General features: G+C 44.5%; 2 protein-coding genes across 2 annotated transcripts; both read right to left on the minus strand.

Moving 5' to 3' along the window:
* Positions 1-6,356: 6,356 nt before the first annotated feature.
* On the minus strand, positions 6,357-13,027 carry LOC100281457 (uncharacterized). The gene is made up of 19 exons (NM_001154375.2): positions 12,797-13,027; positions 12,470-12,533; positions 12,140-12,229; positions 11,451-11,507; positions 11,211-11,259; positions 11,056-11,132; positions 10,348-10,387; positions 10,168-10,262; positions 9,292-9,459; positions 9,093-9,203; positions 8,917-9,004; positions 8,521-8,587; positions 8,218-8,293; positions 7,988-8,105; positions 7,618-7,863; positions 7,387-7,526; positions 6,922-7,104; positions 6,705-6,824; positions 6,357-6,538 (listed from the first exon to the last, which is right to left on the minus strand). The coding sequence occupies exons 1-19, from the start codon at positions 12,919-12,921 to the stop codon at positions 6,503-6,505; spliced, it is 1,950 nt and encodes a 649-aa protein (NP_001147847.1). The 5' UTR covers positions 12,922-13,027; the 3' UTR covers positions 6,357-6,502.
* Positions 13,028-17,266: 4,239 nt separating this feature from the next.
* LOC103638063 (UPF0369 protein C6orf57 homolog) lies at positions 17,267-18,129 on the minus strand. Its single transcript, NM_001328212.1, has one exon. The coding sequence runs from the start codon at positions 18,012-18,014 to the stop codon at positions 17,661-17,663; it is 354 nt and encodes a 117-aa protein (NP_001315141.1). The 5' UTR covers positions 18,015-18,129; the 3' UTR covers positions 17,267-17,660.
* Between the last annotated feature and the right edge of the window lie 709 nt (positions 18,130-18,838).

Here is an 18,838-nt window from a genome sequence, read left to right on the forward strand (position 1 = left end):
AAAAGCCTTCTACAGCCTTAGGAGCAAATTTAGATTTTCTTCCTCTTTTAACAAGAATAAAACATTTGCTACCAAAGACTCTAAAATATGAAATATTGGGCTTTTTACCGGTTAGGAGTTCATAAGATGTCTTCTTGAGGATTCGGTGTAGATATAACCGGTTGATGGCGTAGCAGGCGGTGTTGACCGCCTCGGCCCAAAACCGATCTGAAGTCTTGTACTCATCAAGCATGGTCCTTGCCATGTCCAATCGAGTTCGATTCTTCCTCTCCACTACACCATTTTGTTGTGGCGTGTAGGGAGAAGAGAACTCATGCTTGATGCCCTCCTCCTCAAGGAAGCCTTCGATTTGAGAGTTCTTGAACTCTGTGCCGTTGTCGCTTCTAATTTTCTTGATCCTTAAGCCGAACTCATTTTGAGCCCGTCTCAAGAATCCCTTTAAGGTCTCTTGGGTTTGAGATTTTTCCTGCAAAAAGAATACCCAAGTGAAGCGAGAATAATCATCCACTATTACAAGACAATACTTACTCCCGCCGATGCTTATGTAAGCAATCGGGTCGAATAGATCCATGTGGAGTAGCTCAAGCGGCCTGTCGGTCGTCATGATGTTCTTGTGTGGATGATGGGCACCAATTTGCTTTCCTGCTTGGCATGCGCTACAAACCCTGTCTTTCTCAAAATGAACATTGGTTACTCCTAAAATGTGTTCTCCCTTTAGAAGCTTGTGAAGATTCTTCATCCCAACATGGGCTAGTCGGCGGTGCCAGAGCCAACCCATGTTAGTCTTAGCAATTAAGCATGTGTCGAGTTCGGCTCTATCAAAATCTACCAAGTATAGCTGACCCTCTAACACACCCTTAAATGCTATTGAATCATCACTTCTTCTAAAGACAGTGACACCTACATCAGTAAAGAGACAGTTGTAGCCCATTTTGCATAATTGAGATACAGAAAGCAAATTGTAATCTAATGAATCTACGAGAAAAACATTGGAAATAGAATGGTCAGGAGATATAGCAATTTTACCCAATCCTTTGACCAAACCTTGGTTTCCATCCCCGAATGTGATGGCTCGTTGGGGATCTTGATTTTTCTCATAGGAGGAGAACATCTTCTTCTCCCCTGTCATGTGGTTTGTGCACCCGCTATCGATGATCCAACTTGAGCCCCCGGATGCATAAACCTACAAAACAAGTTTAGTTCTTGACTTTAGGTACCCAAACGGTTTTGGGTCCTTTGGCATTAGAAACAAGAACTTTGGGAACCCAAACACAAGTTTTCGAGCTCTTGTGTTTGCCCCCAACATACTTGGCAACGACCTTGCCGGATTTGTTAGTCAAAACATATGATGCATCAAAAGTTTTAAATGAGAAGCCATGATCATTTGATGCATTAGGAGTTTTCTTCTTAGGCAACTTAGCACGAGTTGGTTGCCTAGAGCTAGATGTCTCACCCTTATACATAAAAGCATGATTTGGGCCAGAGTGAGACTTCCTAGAGTGAATTCTCCTAATCTTGCTCTCGGGATAACCGGCAGGGTACAAAATGTAACCCTCGTTATCCTGAGGCATGGGAGCCTTGCCCTTAACGAAATTAGACAATCTTTTAGGAGGGGCATTAAGTTTGACATTGTCTCCCCTTTGGAAGCTAATGCCATCCTTGATGCCAGGGCGTCTCCCATTATAAAGCATACTACGAGCAAATTTAAATTTTTCATTCTCTAGGTTATGCTCGTCAAGTTTAGCATCTAATTTTGCTATATGATTATTTTGTTGTTTAATTAAAGCCATGTGATCATGAATAGCATTAACATCAACATCTCTACATCTAGTACAAATAGAAGTGTGCTCAACGGTAGATGTAGAGGTTTTGCAAGATTTTAATTCTACAACCTTAGCATGCAATATATCATTCTTAGTTCTAAGGTCGGAAATAGTAGCATTGCAAACATCAAAATCTTTAGCCTTAGCAAGCAATTTCTCATTCTCTGTCCTAAGGCTAGCAATAGAAATATTTAACTCATCAATCCTAGCAAGTAAATCAACATTATCATCTCTAGGATTGGAATTTGAAACATTACAAACATGAGAATCAACCTTAGCAATTAATTTGGCATTTTCATTTCTAAGGTTGGTAATAATGTCATGGCATGTGCTTAGCTCACTAGTTAATTTCTCACATTTTTCTACCTCTAGAGCATAAGCATTCTTAACCTTAACATGTTTTTTATTTTCCTTGATTAGGAGGTCCTCTTGGGAGTCCAAGAGATCATCCTTCTCATGGATGGCACTAATTAGTTCATTTAGTTTTTCTTTTTGTTCCATGTTAAGGTTGGCAAAAAGGGTACGCAAATTATCTTCCTCATCACTAGCATTATCATCACTAGAGGACTCATATCTAGTGGAGGATTTAGATTTAACCTTTTTCTTCTTGTCGTCCTTTGCCATGAGGCACTTGTGGCCGACGTTTGGGAAGAGGAGTCCCTTGGTGACGGCGATGTTGGCGGCGTCCTCGTCGTCGGAGGAGTCGGTGGAGCTCTCATCGGAGTCCCACTCGCGGCACACGTGGGCATCGCCGCCCCTCTTCTTGTGGTACCTCTTCTTTTCTCTCCTCTTGCCCTTCTTGTAGTTATCCCTGTCACTGTCACTTGATAATGGACATTTAGCAATAAAGTGACCGGGCTTACCACACTTGTAGCAAACCTTCTTGGAACGGGATTTGTAATCCTTCCCCTTCCGTTGCTTGAGGATTTGGCGAAAGCTTTTGATGATTAAAGCCATCTCCTCGTTGTCAAGCTTTGAAGCGTCGATTGGTTGTCTACTTGGTGTAGACTCCTCCTTCTTCTCCTCCGTCGCCTTGAAAGCCACCGGTTGTGCTTCGGATGTGGAGGGATCATCAAGCTCGTTGATCTTCTTTGAGCCCTTGATCATACATTCAAAGCTCACAAAATTCTCGATGACTTCCTCGGGAGTCATTAGTGTGTATCTAAGATTACCACGAATTAATTGAACTTGAGTGGGGTTAAGGAAGATGAGTGATCTAAGAATAACCTTAACCACCTCGTGGTCATCCCATTTCTTGCTCCCGAGGTTGCGCACTTGGTTCACCAAGGTCTTGAGCCGGTTGTACATATCTTGTGGCTCCTCCCCTTGGCGAAGACGGAAGCGACCGAGCTCCCCCTCGATCGTTTCCCGTTTGGTGATCTTGGTGAGTTCATCACCCTCGTGCGCGGTCTTGAGTAGATCCCAAATCTCCTTTGCATTCTTCAACCCTTGCACCTTGTTATATTCCTCTCTACTTAGAGAGGCGAGGAGTATGGTTGTGGCTTGAGAGTTGAAGTGCTCGATTTGGGCTACTTCATCCTCATCATAGTTGTCATGCCCTACGGATGGTACCTGTGCACCAAACTCAACAACATCCCATATACTTTTGTGGAGCAAGGTTAGATGAAATCGCATTAAATCACTCCACCTAGCATAATCTTCACCATCAAAAGTTGGTGGTTTGCCTAATGGGACGAAAAGTAAAGGTGTATGTTTAGAAATGCGAGGGTAGCGTAGAGGAATCTTACTGTACTTCTTACGCTCTTGGCGCTTAGAAGTGACGGACGCCGCGTCGGAGCCGGAGGTGGATGCCGATGAAGAATCGGTCTCGTAGTAGACCACCTTCCTCATCCTCTTTTTCTTGTCCCCACTCCGATGCGGCTTGTGGGAAGAGGATTTTTCCTTCTTCTCTTTGTGGTGTGAAGAAGATCTCTTCTCCTTCCCTTTGGAGGAGTCCTTCTTCTTCTCCTTCCTCTTGGTGCGGGACTCTTCCGATGAAGTGTTCCCGTGGCTTGTAGTGGGCTTTTCGCCGGTCTCCATCTCCTTCTTGGCGTGATCTCCCGACAACACTTCGAGCGGTTAGGCTCTAATGAAGCACCGGGCTCTGATACCAATTGATAGTCGCCTAGAGGGGGGTGAATAGGGCGAAACTGAAATTTACAAAATTAATCACAACTACAAGCCGGGTTAGCATTAGAAATAATAACGAGTTCGAAAGAGAGGACGCAAAACAAATCGCAAGCAAATGAAGAGTGTGACACGCGGATTTGTTTTACCGAGGTTCGGTTCTCGCAAACCTACTCCCCGTTGAGGAGGCCACAAAGGCCGGGTCTCTTTCAACCCTTACCCTCTCTCAAACAGTCCCTCGGACCGAGTGAGCTTCTCTTCTCAAATCAAAACCGGGAACAAAACTTCCCCGCAAGGGCCACCACACAATTGGTGCCTCTTGCCTTGATTACAATGGAGTTTTGGTCACAAGAACAAGCGAGAAAGAAAAGAAGCAATCCAAGCGCAAGAGCTCAAAGGAACACGGCAAATCTCTCTCGCTAATCACTAAAGCCTTGTGTGGAATTGGAGAGGATTTGATCTCTTTGGTGTGTCTAGAATTGAATGCCTAGCTCTTGTAAGTGGTTGAGAAGTGGAAAACTTGGATGCAATGAATGGTGGGGTGGTTGGGGTATTTATAGCACCAACCACCAAACATGACCGTTGGTGGAGGCTGTCTGTCGTATGGTGCACCGGACAGTCCGGTGCACCAGCCACGTCACCAAAGCCGTTAGGGTTCCGACCGTTGGAGCTCTGACGCTGGGCCCGCCTGGATGTCCGGTGGCGCACCGGACATGCACTGTAGAGTGTCCGGTGCGCCAGCATGGGCGTGCCTGACTTCTGCGTGCGCTGGCGCGCATTTAATGCGTCCGCAGGTAGCCGTTGGCGCCGAAGTAGTCGTTGCCTCGTTGTTACACCGGACAGTCCGGTGTACACCGGACATGTCCGGTGAATTATAGCGGAGCAACTGTTGCAAATTCTCGAGGCTGCCAAGTTCCAGAGTCGCGTCCTCTTGGAGCACCGGACACTGTCTGGTGTACACCGGACATGTCCGGTGAATTATAGCGCGTCGGCTCTGAAAATTCCCGAGGCTGAGGAGTTTAGCGCGAGGTCCCCTGGTGCACCGGACACTGTCCGGTGGCACACCGGACAGTCCGATGCGCCAGACCAGGGAGCCTTTCGGGATGCCTTTAGCTCTCTATTTTGAACCCAACATTGGTCTTTTTGATTGACTTGTTGTGAACCTTTGGCACCTGTATAACTTTTACACTAGAGCAAACTAGTTAGTCCAATTATTTGTGTTGGGCAATTCAACCACCAAAATCATTTAGGAACTAGGTGTAAGCCTAATTCCCTTTCACCCAGCGCGCAGCGAGGGCTGGTTGCGCCGCGCGGAGGAGCGGCAGACAAGTGGACCCCGAGCGCAGCGAGGCGCGGTCGCGGGCAATTGGGCTGCGCAGAGGAATGAAGTAGATTGGGCTGCGCATGAGAGAAAAGCGAGTTGGGCCGAAATGGTGAAGTTGGCCCAGGCGTCGTTTTCCCTTTTTTATTTTATTTTGTTTTCTTTTCCTATTTTGTCTTCTTTCTATTTTAAATCCCAAATTTGAATTTAAATCCTCTCATGTGGACTTAACCTTTGAGTCGTATATTCAAAATCCAATATGTATAAAAATAATATATATTTTTTATACTTATTTTTATTCACCTATTAATTTCTCTTCTTCTCTCTTTTCTTAATTCTAGGATTATTTTAGAATTTAAATCCCCATTTAGATATTTAACATATTTTCTTTTTAAATTATTGTAATATTGTCAAAAAATACACACAAAAATAAAATCCCAGCATAATGTATGTATTATTTTTGGTATCTCTTGTTAATCATGTATCTGTGTAAGTAATGTGTCCACATGAAATGATAAATATTGGTAAATTATAGATATAAAATAATATAATTTCTCTTTTAGACCTTTGTTACACGGATCCCTTTTCCTGGCGTTGGACCAACAATACAGAATATACAGCGCGCTCGGCACATCAGGCGATGTTCCTCGGAGCAACTCAATTCCATTTTCCATGGTGCTAGTGCTACACAGCGACTCACGGCTGATCGCTGATCAGTGTACCCATTCAGATCGTGTTCGGTTGCAGGCCTGTTTGCTTTAGATTAAAACCGACTGTGTTAGACGGCTGGTGCTGTAATCTATAGATACACAAACACGGTAGAAACAGTAGAAACCAATACAGATTAAAATCAAACAAACATATCTGTCCGTCTTGATAAAGAGGATTGATAGGGATTAAATCGTCTTCTATTCAATTTTGACTAGAGAGATATTTAATACCCTCAGCTGAGTTAATCTTGGTCAGCCCAGTGCCTAGCGCTTAACGTTGTCTGATCGCTTATGTAATTTCAATACAAACTGTCCAGCTCAAAAAGCCTGTGCGCACGCTCTCCACCGCGCGTTGCGTACCCAAACTAATTTTTATTTTATTTATATTCCCCTTATCTCAATACAACAATACACAACCTTCCGAGTGACTCCACACACCACAGATACTGAAACAACATATAGACAAATATGTGCATCACAATTCACAACAGTACCCCTTGCGACTCTGCAAACGTGCCGTCTCACTTCATGCCCTTGTAGAGCGCGTCGATTACTCCCTGAACAATTTCAAACAGAATTTAAATGAAACCGGTTGAGATTCGTCTGTCCTTACGAACCAAAACATCAGTAAACAAATAAACCGACAAATCCATCTGTTTGTCTGTTTTTTTGTTGGGTCGGGGGGGAGAGGGTGGGTGTAATCGTGTTCGGTTGACGTCTGACCTGGTAGTGTTTGAGCATCTGCGGCCGTTTCTTCTTGTACGTCGGGGTGATGAGGTCGCGCTCGATGTCAAACGGCAGAGGGTCGAGATGGACAGCCTTTATGGCCTCAAAGCCTTTCAGCTGGCAAATCCAAGATTAAAAATACACAACCATTTAGAGAACACCTGGATAACGCAACAGATATGGTAGCAGTCGTGATTCCGGGTACGTAGCTCACCTTCTTGTCCTTGGCGATCTTGGTGAGCTCTGCGAGAATATGTTCTCTGGCCCTTGGATGCTCGCACAGCTCAGCGAAGCTTCCGGTGACGCCGTTCTGTTCCGCCCAGCGCTCGAGAGCTTGCTGGTTCGGGTTGGCGACGGCGACGAGAGAAGATTCGAAGCTGTTCCCGTATACCCATATCTGAAATAGATTAGCAGAAACATAAATAAAAAGCGTATGGGACAAAAAAACCGGATACAAAAGAGACACCAGAGAACAAATTACATATTGGATGCCTATCACACACGGTTAGAAGCAGACATGAGAGACAGGCAATCAGGCATACAAGAGAATCCCCCCCTCCCTATAGTTTCGTTTTTCCACAAGCACCTTAAGCATGGGTGAAACGAATATAAAAAATTCTGTTGCAACATGGGGAAAAAAAGTTAAGACCGTGCATTTTCCAGTGAGTTTGTTACATACCGAATCTATATCTTGAAGAACACCATACACATTCTCTAGATTTTCCACTGCAACGTATTCCCCCTGCGAAAGCTTGAAAATATTCTTCTTTCTATCAATCACTTTTAAGGATCCATCTGGCTGCCACTCGCCAATATCTCCTGCATCACAAGACTATTTTAATTAGAACGATTATTCCAAGATAAACTCATGAATACCCCCATCTGTGTTGAAGTTGCGGAAATAACTAACCAGTGTGAAACCAGCCATCAATCATGACTTCCTGCTCAAGGTCCTCTCTTTTGTAGTATCCAGAGAACAGAACACTTCCCCTTATGCATATCTCTCCACGCGGGACACTAGACAAAGCATCATAACCCATCTCTGGAACTGACTCGAGACGTACGTCTATATGTTGGACAGGTGGACCAACAGTCCCAAGCATGGAGTGTTCATTTGGTATCGAAACTATAGATCCCGCACAAGTTTCCGTCAGTCCTAAACATCGAAACGTGCAATTATTATCTAAATATCAATGCATATGCATGCAACACAAAAGGATTATGTCCTCAGGTGCTTCATTATACTAAGTAAAGGAACTACAACATTGAAAGATGCATACCATAGCCTTGAACAACATAAGCACATGTCACAACCCTTAAAAATTCTTCTACTGGTACAGCTAGAGGAGCACCTCCAGATACAATAACTCTTAATTTCCCACCAAGCCTTTCTTTCACCTTAAAGATAAGCATTAAGTTAGAATAACAATGTACTGCCGAAGCTGCACCGACATTTTCAATTACATCTTATGAGTTACTGAAATGTTGCTACTGAGTTATCAACTTGTACCTTGCTGAAAACTAATTTGTCAAAGAATGGGGCTGCCTTCTCATGTTTAATTCCTTTCCTCATGTTGCCCAGTTTCCTGGTGATATGCTAATTTCTAGTAACTCAAAATTTGAATAGTGCATGTAACAAAGTTTACAGAATGCAAGCAGAGGCATGACATAATAAAAACTAAGGAAACAATAGAATCACAAACAATGTAGAATGAGATAACAAGAGTGTAAGAAACTAAATAGCCATCCAGAAAGTTTTGAGCTCCTCTCAAAGGAAAATAGTAATCTCGGTACTAACTGAATGTGCACTTACATCTTATAAGCAATGTTGAATAAAGTTTTTTTCAGCATACCACCAGAAGATATCCTAGTTGTAAGACCTGCATAATAAACATAATAAAGTAAATTCACTATCAACGAATCAACCTATAAAAAGGACTACTGCAAATTGTTTTGGGTATGCATAATCTGTAACATGAATTTTATGAATGCCTTTGGGAATAAGAAACCATAAGAAACATTGTAATCTAAACATGATGCCATAACAGAACTAGGATATATCTGGGTATTGAATCAATTAGAGAGATGTTTCATTCCCTGAAAAGAATCGTAATTCAGTTTACTTTATAGGCAACCAAACCCATTCAGTTAATTGGCATAAGAACTGATCAGTTAAACATTCATGTTTTAACACTCATATAGAATTTACCTGAATATATCCTGTCTAGCACACGTGGAACAGCACAAAATACTGTTGGTTTTAGTGCTGCAATGTCATCAACCAAAAGTTTGACATCCTACAGATACATAACATAAATATCAATATGCATTACTGCCTAAAGGTCAACAAGGAAACAAGGAGTACCGAGTAACCAAGAACCATACCCCACGCCAAAATCCTATTTTTGACCCATGGTAAATGAACACTTCCTCAAACATCCTATCAAAGACATGGGCTAGTGGAAGATATGACAAATAGACATCGTCTTGATCAAACTGCAATAAGAGAGTGGAGAGGAACCCAAATGAGCTTGCAAAAGGACATCAGAGTTCTTTCACAAAGAAACTTCGAGATTCTACTTACAGCTTCACCAAGATACTGAAGTACAGAATCAGGGCCTGCAATATTTACAAGAAGGCTTTCATTTGATAACATAACTCCTTTAGGGTCTCCTGTTGTGCCACTTGTGTACATTATTGTACAGATGTCAGATCTCTTCTTTTCAGGCAGATCAAAATTATGAGAGCCACCCTATAAGCATACAGCATTGTCAAGAGTTTGTGAATCATATGATACTATTTGAGGCATGAGATTTACTTGAGTGATTCTATTTCAAAAAAGATATTTGCTTGAGTGATGTATACAAATACCATTTATTTCAAAAAAGTTATCGTTTTGTGGATGGATTTGAACACTAGAAGCACCAAGCACTCACACAAGTTTTATCTTTTTTCCTAGTAGACAACATGACAGCAAAATTATGGAGGCCATACAAACTTCTATCATATAATATGCAACCCAAGTTGGTAAAATCAGTCTTGGCCTTTGCATTAAAGGTTCTACTGTGGACTTCTAGCCTTCCAGGTATAAAAGGGAGACACAAATACGTATATATTATTCCATGAAAGACACCGCATATCTGCACATGTGCTAGTATTTGTTCTAGGCATGAAGTTTTACATTTTAGCTGATAAGTTGAGCTTCCTCCTCAACTGGGATGTGGTTCTTGTTCTTCACATAGCACTTGTCTGTGAATGCCTTTACCACATATGAAAACTAGCCATCCAAGAATAATAAGATACAGATAAGGCAAAACTGCCAGCTTTTTTTCAGCCACTTTTGTAAAAGTAATGTAGATTATTTTACATAGAAAAAAGGTTTCATGTAGCACTTATTGCCATACCATTCAACTGGAACACCTGTAATCTATAAAGTAAGCTGAAGAAGCCCAATGCTTACCATGACCAGGAATTCGTCCCAAGAGAAAATAGACAGGCCGTGCTTTTTAGCTTCATCTTTATGGTCATTTGTGACTCCTCCAAAGCTTATGACCGCTGGCAGATGAAACGAAAGAAAAACCATGATTTCCACAGTGACGAATTACCTAACCAACCAACATCATGCTAGGGAGGCACTTACTTTTCAGATACTTCGAAGTGGCGTGGCAAGTTTTCAGGAGCTGTCGTCGTCGAAAGTAATCAACAAACACGGTACGGTCAAACATAAATACAAACTAACTAAAGAGCTAGTCTAGAAAAAAAAAGCAATGCTACTCTGCACTGCAATAACAACCACTAGGCGCACGTTTCCACCTGTTGCACATGCTATTGGAGTATGGAATATTGGAGTGAAAAATGGGGAAAATCAACACCTGCAGATCAGATTTCACCCCGCCGTTTCAGTTCGTCGACCCAGAGTACTCGCGGTCAGGCTGCGCGGGGCCGCCGGTAGGGCAGAACCTACCGCCCTCACCTCCCTCACGTGGGGGTGGCTTTGGGGGCTTGGGGCTCACGGCGGCGGCGCGACGTCACCGACGACGCTCGGTAAAAGTAAATGGTTTTCTCTCTCTCTTGTAGATAGATTTTTTTAAATTTTTTGATAAGATGTAGACAGGCCAATCTCAGTAGAGGTTTCAAACTTTCATTGTCGTAGGTTTAGTCAGAAACAGTTAAGTTTTACTCCTACAAAATTTTAACATTTTTTATTTATACTATGACATCATGTCAGTGTCAGCTTACTACCTAACGTCCATGAAAATCTTGTATCTGATTAATTGAATGTTAGTAAATGAATTGAATTAAATTTTGGAGAAGTAAGAAACGCGACCGAGCAAGCTGCCCTACCTACCTCTGTGATCTTCTTTTCCTCCACGAACGCGATCTGTATTTCGGCATGGCAAATGATGAACTCCACCGCCCCAGCACCTACGTACGAGTCGACACAACACAAGATAGGGATCAACGGTAAGCAGTGACGACCGATGCGAGTCATTTGTTTATTACCGAGAGAATCGTAGAGGGGGACGCAGCAGATCCCAAGCGCGTTGCAGGCCTACCAACCATAGAAGCAGATTGAATAGTATACGCACAAGAGCGAGGTCAGAAGTGCCAAGGCACAGTTTTATCGTTTCGGTAAGCTAAGGCGGTTTGAATTGAATTGTCTAAGAAAAAAGCAGGCAGTTTGAATGGATTGTTTTTTTTTTTTAAAAAAAAGGCAGTTTGGATGAAAAATAGAACTATTACCTCCATGCTGACAATCCATTCGGGGCAGTTCGCGCCGTATATGCCGCAGCTTTCACCCTGGCGGATTGAGTTTTGATAAACCAGCCCATCATCAGGTGTATGTTTGACTTGGTCAATCGATCCTCTAGCTAGTAGTACGTAGTATAATTAAATAACCTGGCGAAAGGGTCATGGATGGGACGACACTTTTGCTAGACGACATCCCATTAATTGCAATTAGTTAACTGCAATTACTATATATATCTGTCTGATGGAACAGATTGGGATTGGGATGAGACAAAGATCACGAGTCACGACAACTTGCTTGTTTTCTATACATGCTTCATGCTTGTTTCCTATACTTGCTTATTAGTTGCTTGTTTTCCTTAAATTTAATAGGTTAAAATTTAGAGACCATTACCGCTCCCAGTGGCAGGTGTCGATCAGGTCTCCCCCAGGCCCCAGCAGCCAGCCATATGCATGCATGATGCATGCATCCAACCAAAAGAGCAACCACACATTAATGATGCATGTGATTATGTGAGTGGTGAGCCAGACAAGCTGACGTGAATCCGCATGCATGATGGATGCTTCCATATGTTGTAGTACGTTCATCTTGTGTGTGTGTGTGTGTTTATTACGCGCCAGCTGGTGCAGATCATCATCGAAGATGAGAAGCAATGCCTGTGACTATTGCGTGCAGTACGTACCTGTTTGATCCCGGACTTGTCCATGGATGCAGCGAGCTTCATCACGACGTCGTAGACTTCCTTGTAAGTCCACCAGGTGTACTCGCCCGCCTGCATGCATGCAGTTTTATTTACAAAACCAATATTATACGTAAGCACAAGATTAGTAGTAGTAGTAGTAGTGATATTGTTATTTATATTATTAATGCTACTTGTTTTACCTTCTAGACGACGACTAGCTAGAGAGGGCGGCGAAGAAGCAATGGACCGGGTAAATTAATTCTCCCAGCAGCAAGTGGGTTGTTGGGTGGAAGAAGGAAGAGGAAACAAACAAGTCAATTTTGTTCTTACCTTGCCGTCGACGACTCTCCGGCGACCCAGCATCTGGTTGTCGGGGTACTTCTCCACGGACGCGCTGCCGAGTCACAAACCCCGCCCGATCGATCAAGCAAACCATGCGACAACAATCAGAAGAACAACAATCGTGCCACATGCATGCACGTACGGTAGCAGCAGCAGCAGCAGCAGGCCAGCAGCTAGCTAGCATGCCGGGCGTACGTTGAGCTGGCAGCTAGGGTGTATGTGGAGATCGAGGAAAGGCCGAGACTAGAGCGGCAAAAGATCGATCATCTAGAGAGCTGGATGCTGCAGAGGGATGGATGGATGGATATGGCTCACCGGAAGATGTCCCAGCAGCTGTGGAGCCCCGCCGGGGCCTGCAGGAGGCCGTCCTTCGCCCGCGCGTTCCGGTACGCCGGCCCCGCGGTCGCCGTCGCCGCCTCCACCTCCACCAGGTGCTTCATCTTCTCTCTTCTTCTCCGACGAGACAGAGGAGTACGTCGGAGACGAGACACAGAAGAAGGTGCACAGCGTACAGCCTCTCTGTCCCCGAGAGGTTTGCTTTGCTTGCGACGATGCCTCCCAGTCCCTCCCCTGCGGCCTGCGGGCTGTGGTCCTCTACGTTATGTACGCGCGCTGAACGTTGACCTGCCTGCCTCTCTGTCACAATCACACAAGTCACATGGCCAGGGCCGGAAGAAGAAAGGTACGGACATGCAGCGCAAGTTAACCCTGCCTCTCTGCTCTGCTCATGAACGGAATAAATTAACGCACCGTGGACTTGGGCATAACGAGCTACGTCCAAGACTTGCACAAGCACACAACCATACTTTTGCGACAATCTCGTAACCTATACTTATGTGTAAAATAATTGCGTACGGATCACGGGACATGTCGATCACAAAAAAAAAAGTTTTTGTTTTGTTTTGTTTTCAAAGAGCCCTAGTACTGGTCTACTAAACAGAATTTATTAGTAGAACTGTAGAACCCCGAGAGCAAAACAATTTTTTTATCTATCGCTATCTCTGTTACCTCTCTTATGGTACAAAACTACAAAAGACACCAAGATTCTAAAAAAGAATCTAAAAGGTCCTAACTGTCTTACCTACCTTTGATCTCCTTACATGTTGCTCTACTTCCTTTTATGGCACAAAGGAGAAGAGAGTTACATGGTTGTTAGACACCGTAGACCTAAATTCATAAAACTAAAGGCTTGATTGGTTTGCTGCCTAACTTGCCACGTCTAAGGTTAGGCAAGTTTAACCAAGTTAGGCATGTGTTCGGTTTGAAGCCACAGTTGTGGCAAGATTTTTCTCCTGCTACGTAGGCCCCACTCGTCAATAACTGGTAAAAGTGTGTCAAGATTCTCTTAGGCGTGGCAAACTGCGACGCAGAATTTAAGCGCCTAACCTTAGGCACCTTAGGCAAGTGTGGTATAAGATTGTGTGGTAATTTTTTGGCACCATACATATAGAACCAAACAGCCCCTAAGAACCAAAACCGACACCGAACAACGTAACACCGAAACTTAGGTTCGAGTTTTAAAATTTCGGTTCGGTTTGGGTGAGAAAATGTCCACGCCTAATTGTGGATCCATACATGATGCACGCGTTGGTCATGACATGACAACGTTGAGCTCATCTTGCTGTAGGGAAGATGTGTCTTATCATTGTAGCATGTATGTCCTATCATAATAGCACATATGTCCTATCACATTGACGTCAGAGCCCACGCTGTTGGCTATAACGTAGCAGGTAAATATTATAGTTGCCTGTACTTTATAATTCCTACTTGTATGCTAGTATGTTAGATGCGACTATAAACATGGTGGCACACACTGCATAGAGGCCTCAAGTACGCCTGTTGCCCTTTGTCATGGCTACAATGCATCTCGTCGACCACAATATCAACTATCACATTTAATTCTATGGACATAAGCCTTATCGAGACTGCTAGTACCACAAGAATGTTATGAGTGGAGACAAAGGCGACAATGTGACACTATGGTTGTACTCCCCAAGGCCATCTTGTCTAGAGGCCATACCTGATTGTATTCCTTAGTTCGCAAGGGCTCCTGCACATAGAAGAGCAGGGAGCTTGGCTTTTCATATGAAGGGAATTAGAGACCAAGATAGCCCACAATTCGATGTTAGGATTATGATGTTAGGGGCCTTGGAGGTCCGGGTGGCTCAAAGAGAGCCCCGCGAGATGGAGAAGTCCTAGAGCCTTAAAGGACCATATTACTCGTTTTCTAAACTGAAGGATGATGTTTCTAAACTTAAGGATGGTTAGAGCCTTAGAAGACCCTATGACTCGTTTTCTAAACTGAAGGATGTTGTTAGATCTTTAGAGGACCCTATGACTCGTTTTCTAAACTGAAGGATGTTGTTAGAGCCTTAGAGAACCCTATGACTCGTCTTCTAAACTGAAGGATGTTGTTACTGAGAGAGCAACAAAGAACCAGAGTCTTGAGATTAGGTCCTGTAGGAAACGGGTGACGCCTAAGAGGGGGGGTGAATTAGGATTTCTAAAACTTTTACTAAACTAGGCCACAATTAAATCCCTAGAGCAAAACCTATGCAAATAACTAGAATATGCAAACTAGGTTTTGTCTAAGTGTTGCTATCTCTACCGCAAAGGCTAAGTTTCAATCTACACTAGATAAGTATGACTACAAGATTGAAACTTAAATGCTTAATATAAATGCGGAATGTAAAGAGCTAAGTAGAGAAGCAAACTCTCGTGGATGACGCCGGTATTTTTACCGAGGTATCCGGAACCACGCAAGGTCCCGACTAATCCTCGTTAGTGCCCCTACGCAAAGGGAAGCCCACGCGAGGGCCAAGCACCACGGTCGAGTAACTCCGTAGAGAGCCGCGGGCCTTCTCCACACGCAAGTGGTGCTCCGCTTCCAGCTCCTCTCGGACGCTCCCCGCCGTCTCCACTATCGAGCTTCCGGCCGAAACGCCGCGGGCCTCGTTCCCTCCGGTACACGGTGGCGGCTGTGACACAAACGCGGTTGTCACGGTCTCGCAAGACTCTCGCCCCACTCGGTACAATTACAACGACTCACGCAAGAGCCGAGGGGTTGTGTGGTTTTACAAAACTCACTCAACTAACTAGGATTCACCTAGAGCAAGCGCTAATGCGGTCTAACTAACCTAAGCACTTCACAAAGCACCTACGCTAATCACCGAGTGATTCTATTAAGCACTTGGGTGTTTGAGCACTTAGAAATGTCTACAATATGCCTTGGTATGTTTCTTGGGCTCCCACACTTGAGAATGGCCGGTTGGGGTGGTATTTATAGCCTCCACATCCCAAACTAGCCGTTGGACAGAAAGCAGCAGCTTTCTGTCGTCGGGTGCACCGGACAGTCCGGTGCACCACCGGACACTGCACAGTGGATGTCCGGTGCACGCCACGTCAGCCGACCGTTGGCGCCTGTAGCAGTCGACCGTTGGATCCGACCGTTGCCGTCTGCCCATTGGCACACCGGACAGTCCGGTGCACACCGGACAGTCCGGTGCTACAGCCAAAGAGCGCCTGTCTGCGGCCTCTCTGCGCAGACTGTCCGGTGCCGCACCGGACAGTCCGGTGCACACCGGACACCAATGTCCGGTGCGCCACCAGGCGCTGGCTGACAGCCCTTATCTTGGATTTCTTCGCTGATTTCTTCGGGCTTCTTTGTTCTTGAGTATTGGACTCCTATGCATCTTTTTATGTCTTCTTTTGAGGTGTTGCATCCTCATTGCCTTGGTCCAATTCTCTTTGCATCCTGTGAACTACAAACACAAACACTAGAAAACTTATTAGTTCACGGATTGTGTTGTTCATCAAACACCAAAACTCAATTAGCCAAAAGGCCCGGGGTCCATTTTCCTTACAGGTCCCACATTGAGACTTGAGGGCTTAGCTAAGACAGGGTATTTGTTTGGCTATGCTTCTTCCCAATACACTTAGGGTCTGTTTGGTCTAGCTGTAGATTTCTCAAAATCTGATTCTAACCGTGAGATGTGAGAAATCTATTATGAGCTGACAATTGTGAAAAAATCGAAACTTATTTGGTTGAAACAATCGTTATCTATAGTAACTATAAGAGCATGATAGCTTTATAACATGACATGGATGATAGAAATCTGGAAAGTCTGGGGTAGGAGGTGATTCTAAATTGAAGTAGAGAAATCTATAGATTTTCAAAAAGGTAGGAGACCATTCTAAATTGAACTAAAGAAATCCATAGATTTTCAAGAATCTATTATGCTGTTATGCCCATTTTGGTTAAGGTTTTAGATTTTTCGCAACGAATCGGTTTAGAAACCTGAACCAAACACACTTATTGTGTCCAGTAGTTTACTTATATGGTTATCTAAACCACTATTTTACACTGTGAAATGTACCGTTCGCAGAGTGAATTTTAAATAGAAGTGTATATAAGGTCAACATTTACTTATTATAACTACTAGTTCTGTGTTTTTTAGGTGATGATGCACCCCTAAAATGGATAGGTTCGCCCCTGATCAGCCAGGTCCTCCTCGAGCCTTTTTGGAAGACGTATTGACAGTGTCAAGGGTACAGCTTTACCCGGTTGTTACATATCCAAACATCCAAGATTTGCCATTGCAGATAGCTAAATAACATCTGATGAATCATCCAAATTAAAGAACACTACATACAGCATCTGGTCCTCTATCGCATCTACTATCAACAGCCTTCGGTTCCCCAATCTGAAACAGCGCTACAAATAGCCTCGATCTGAAACAACGCTACAAACAGTAATCCCAATTCGCAACTCCAAACCGGGAACCAGGGAAGAAGGAACTTTCATCCTTTGCTTGTGCGGAATTCTAAGAAGTCACAATGATGTGTGCACTGCGTTCCATTGTTTCATTACGTCCGGTGATAACCAAGATCAGGCAACCTAACAACAGAACCTGCTCACTCGAGCTGAGCGAGATGAAAAATCAAGGCAAAAAAAAAAAACAACAACAACTGAGTCGATCTGAACTTTTTGAGCCGAGTACTGTCAACTCTGTTTATTCCCCAGAAGACGAAGCAAAACGCAAATTTAACGCCGCCCTTTGCACAGGTGACAACAGGCACACTACTAGCACACGACAGACAAATCCAACAGTACGATACGGAACCACATCCACAGGTTCCGTGCTGACGCTGACGGCCTCACCTCGCGGCCAGCGGCGGTTCAGAAATCGGAGCAGCGGCCGGCGCGCTCCCAGTCACCGTACCTCGTGGGCTCGGGCCCCCGCGGGCCGCCGACCTCGCCGGTGGCCTTGCTCACGTGCGCGCCGCCGTCGTCCTCATGCTCCTCCTCCTTCCCCGCTTCGGCTTCGGCTTCGGCGGCCCTGGCTTCCGCCGCTTCCTCTCCCTCCCCCTTCCTTACGGCATCCGGCGGCGGCGGCGTCGGGCCCGTGGAGGGGCCGGAGCTGGAGAGCGCGAGGCGGGGGAAGAGGAGGGACGCGGGAGGAGTCGGAGGCCGGGGACCGTGGGAGAGAGCTGAGGCGAGGCGGCGGAGGCAGTGGTTGGGGTTGGCTGCCATGGCTTGGTTTGGTCGCGTTCGCTGTCCGGTGCGGCGCGTTCTCTTCCCCGGCACGGCTCTCGCGTCGTGTCGTCTCTCGAGTGCGCGATCCAACAGGGTGCCGCGTGCGCCGCTCGGTGTGGCTTGTGAGCAGGCAATGTGAGTATGTGACGCGGCCTCTCTCTGGCCAAGGCCCAAGAGATGGGCTTAGTTAGTTCTGACTGGCCTATTGCGAACTACCAGCTCGGGGCCCATGGGCGGGTGCATGGACCCATGCTGGGCTCAGATAGGTCGTCGATACGATGAGGCCTGCGCCTGCCTCAGTTCAGAAGCGGTTGATTTTTTTTTGTTTTCAATAAACGAGAAGTTATACGAAAATTAGCCACGTGTAACTGATACACAACATACCGCGGTTCTCTAATGACAGCTCACTAATCATCAAGAGTAATTAAGAAAATTCACACAAAGCAATTGTATCATAGAAGCTAAAAGTCTATTTACAAGCCAAACATTCCTTGAATCCACCTCAATAATTTGTTGAAGTTGTTTTGTGGTGAATCTGAAAAATTGAAGGTGAAATTATTGAAGTGAAGTCCTCCCAAACAGACCCTAAAACACAACTTTTCTGGTTCTATGGTTCCACCTTCGCTACTTTTACAAAAAAAAACGCTTATATCTTTTTTAATCAACCTGCTACCCTTCTATCTTGGTTAGATTCACATTTAATCGATAAAAAGCTAAAATTATGTACAAACATATAATTGAACTACGGTTATTGACTCTAAACATACATATCTTTGTATTTTCTACTCTATAATCAAGTACTACTGAAAATTTTATCAACG

Source organism: Zea mays, chromosome 9, assembly GCF_902167145.1.
Source record: "Zea mays cultivar B73 chromosome 9, Zm-B73-REFERENCE-NAM-5.0, whole genome shotgun sequence".
In the NCBI taxonomy this organism is placed as follows: Eukaryota; Viridiplantae; Streptophyta; class Magnoliopsida; order Poales; family Poaceae; genus Zea; species Zea mays.

Bases quoted from the DNA above. Each gene is read 5' to 3' on its own strand.
- LOC100281457 (NM_001154375.2), bottom strand. From the start codon at position 12,921: ATGAAGCACCTGGTGGAGGTGGAGGCGGCGACGGCGACCGCGGGGCCG. The intron at 11,260-11,450 runs GTAATAGTTCTA...TATGGTTGGTAG, and splicing joins AATGGATTGTCAGCATGGAG to GCCTGCAACGCGCTTGGGAT. The intron at 10,388-11,055 runs GTAGGTAGGGCA...CGACGACGACAG, and splicing joins AGGAAAAGAAGATCACAGAG to CTCCTGAAAACTTGCCACGC.
- LOC103638063 (NM_001328212.1), bottom strand. From the start codon at position 18,014: ATGGCAGCCAACCCCAACCACTGCCTCCGCCGCCTCGCCTCAGCTCTC.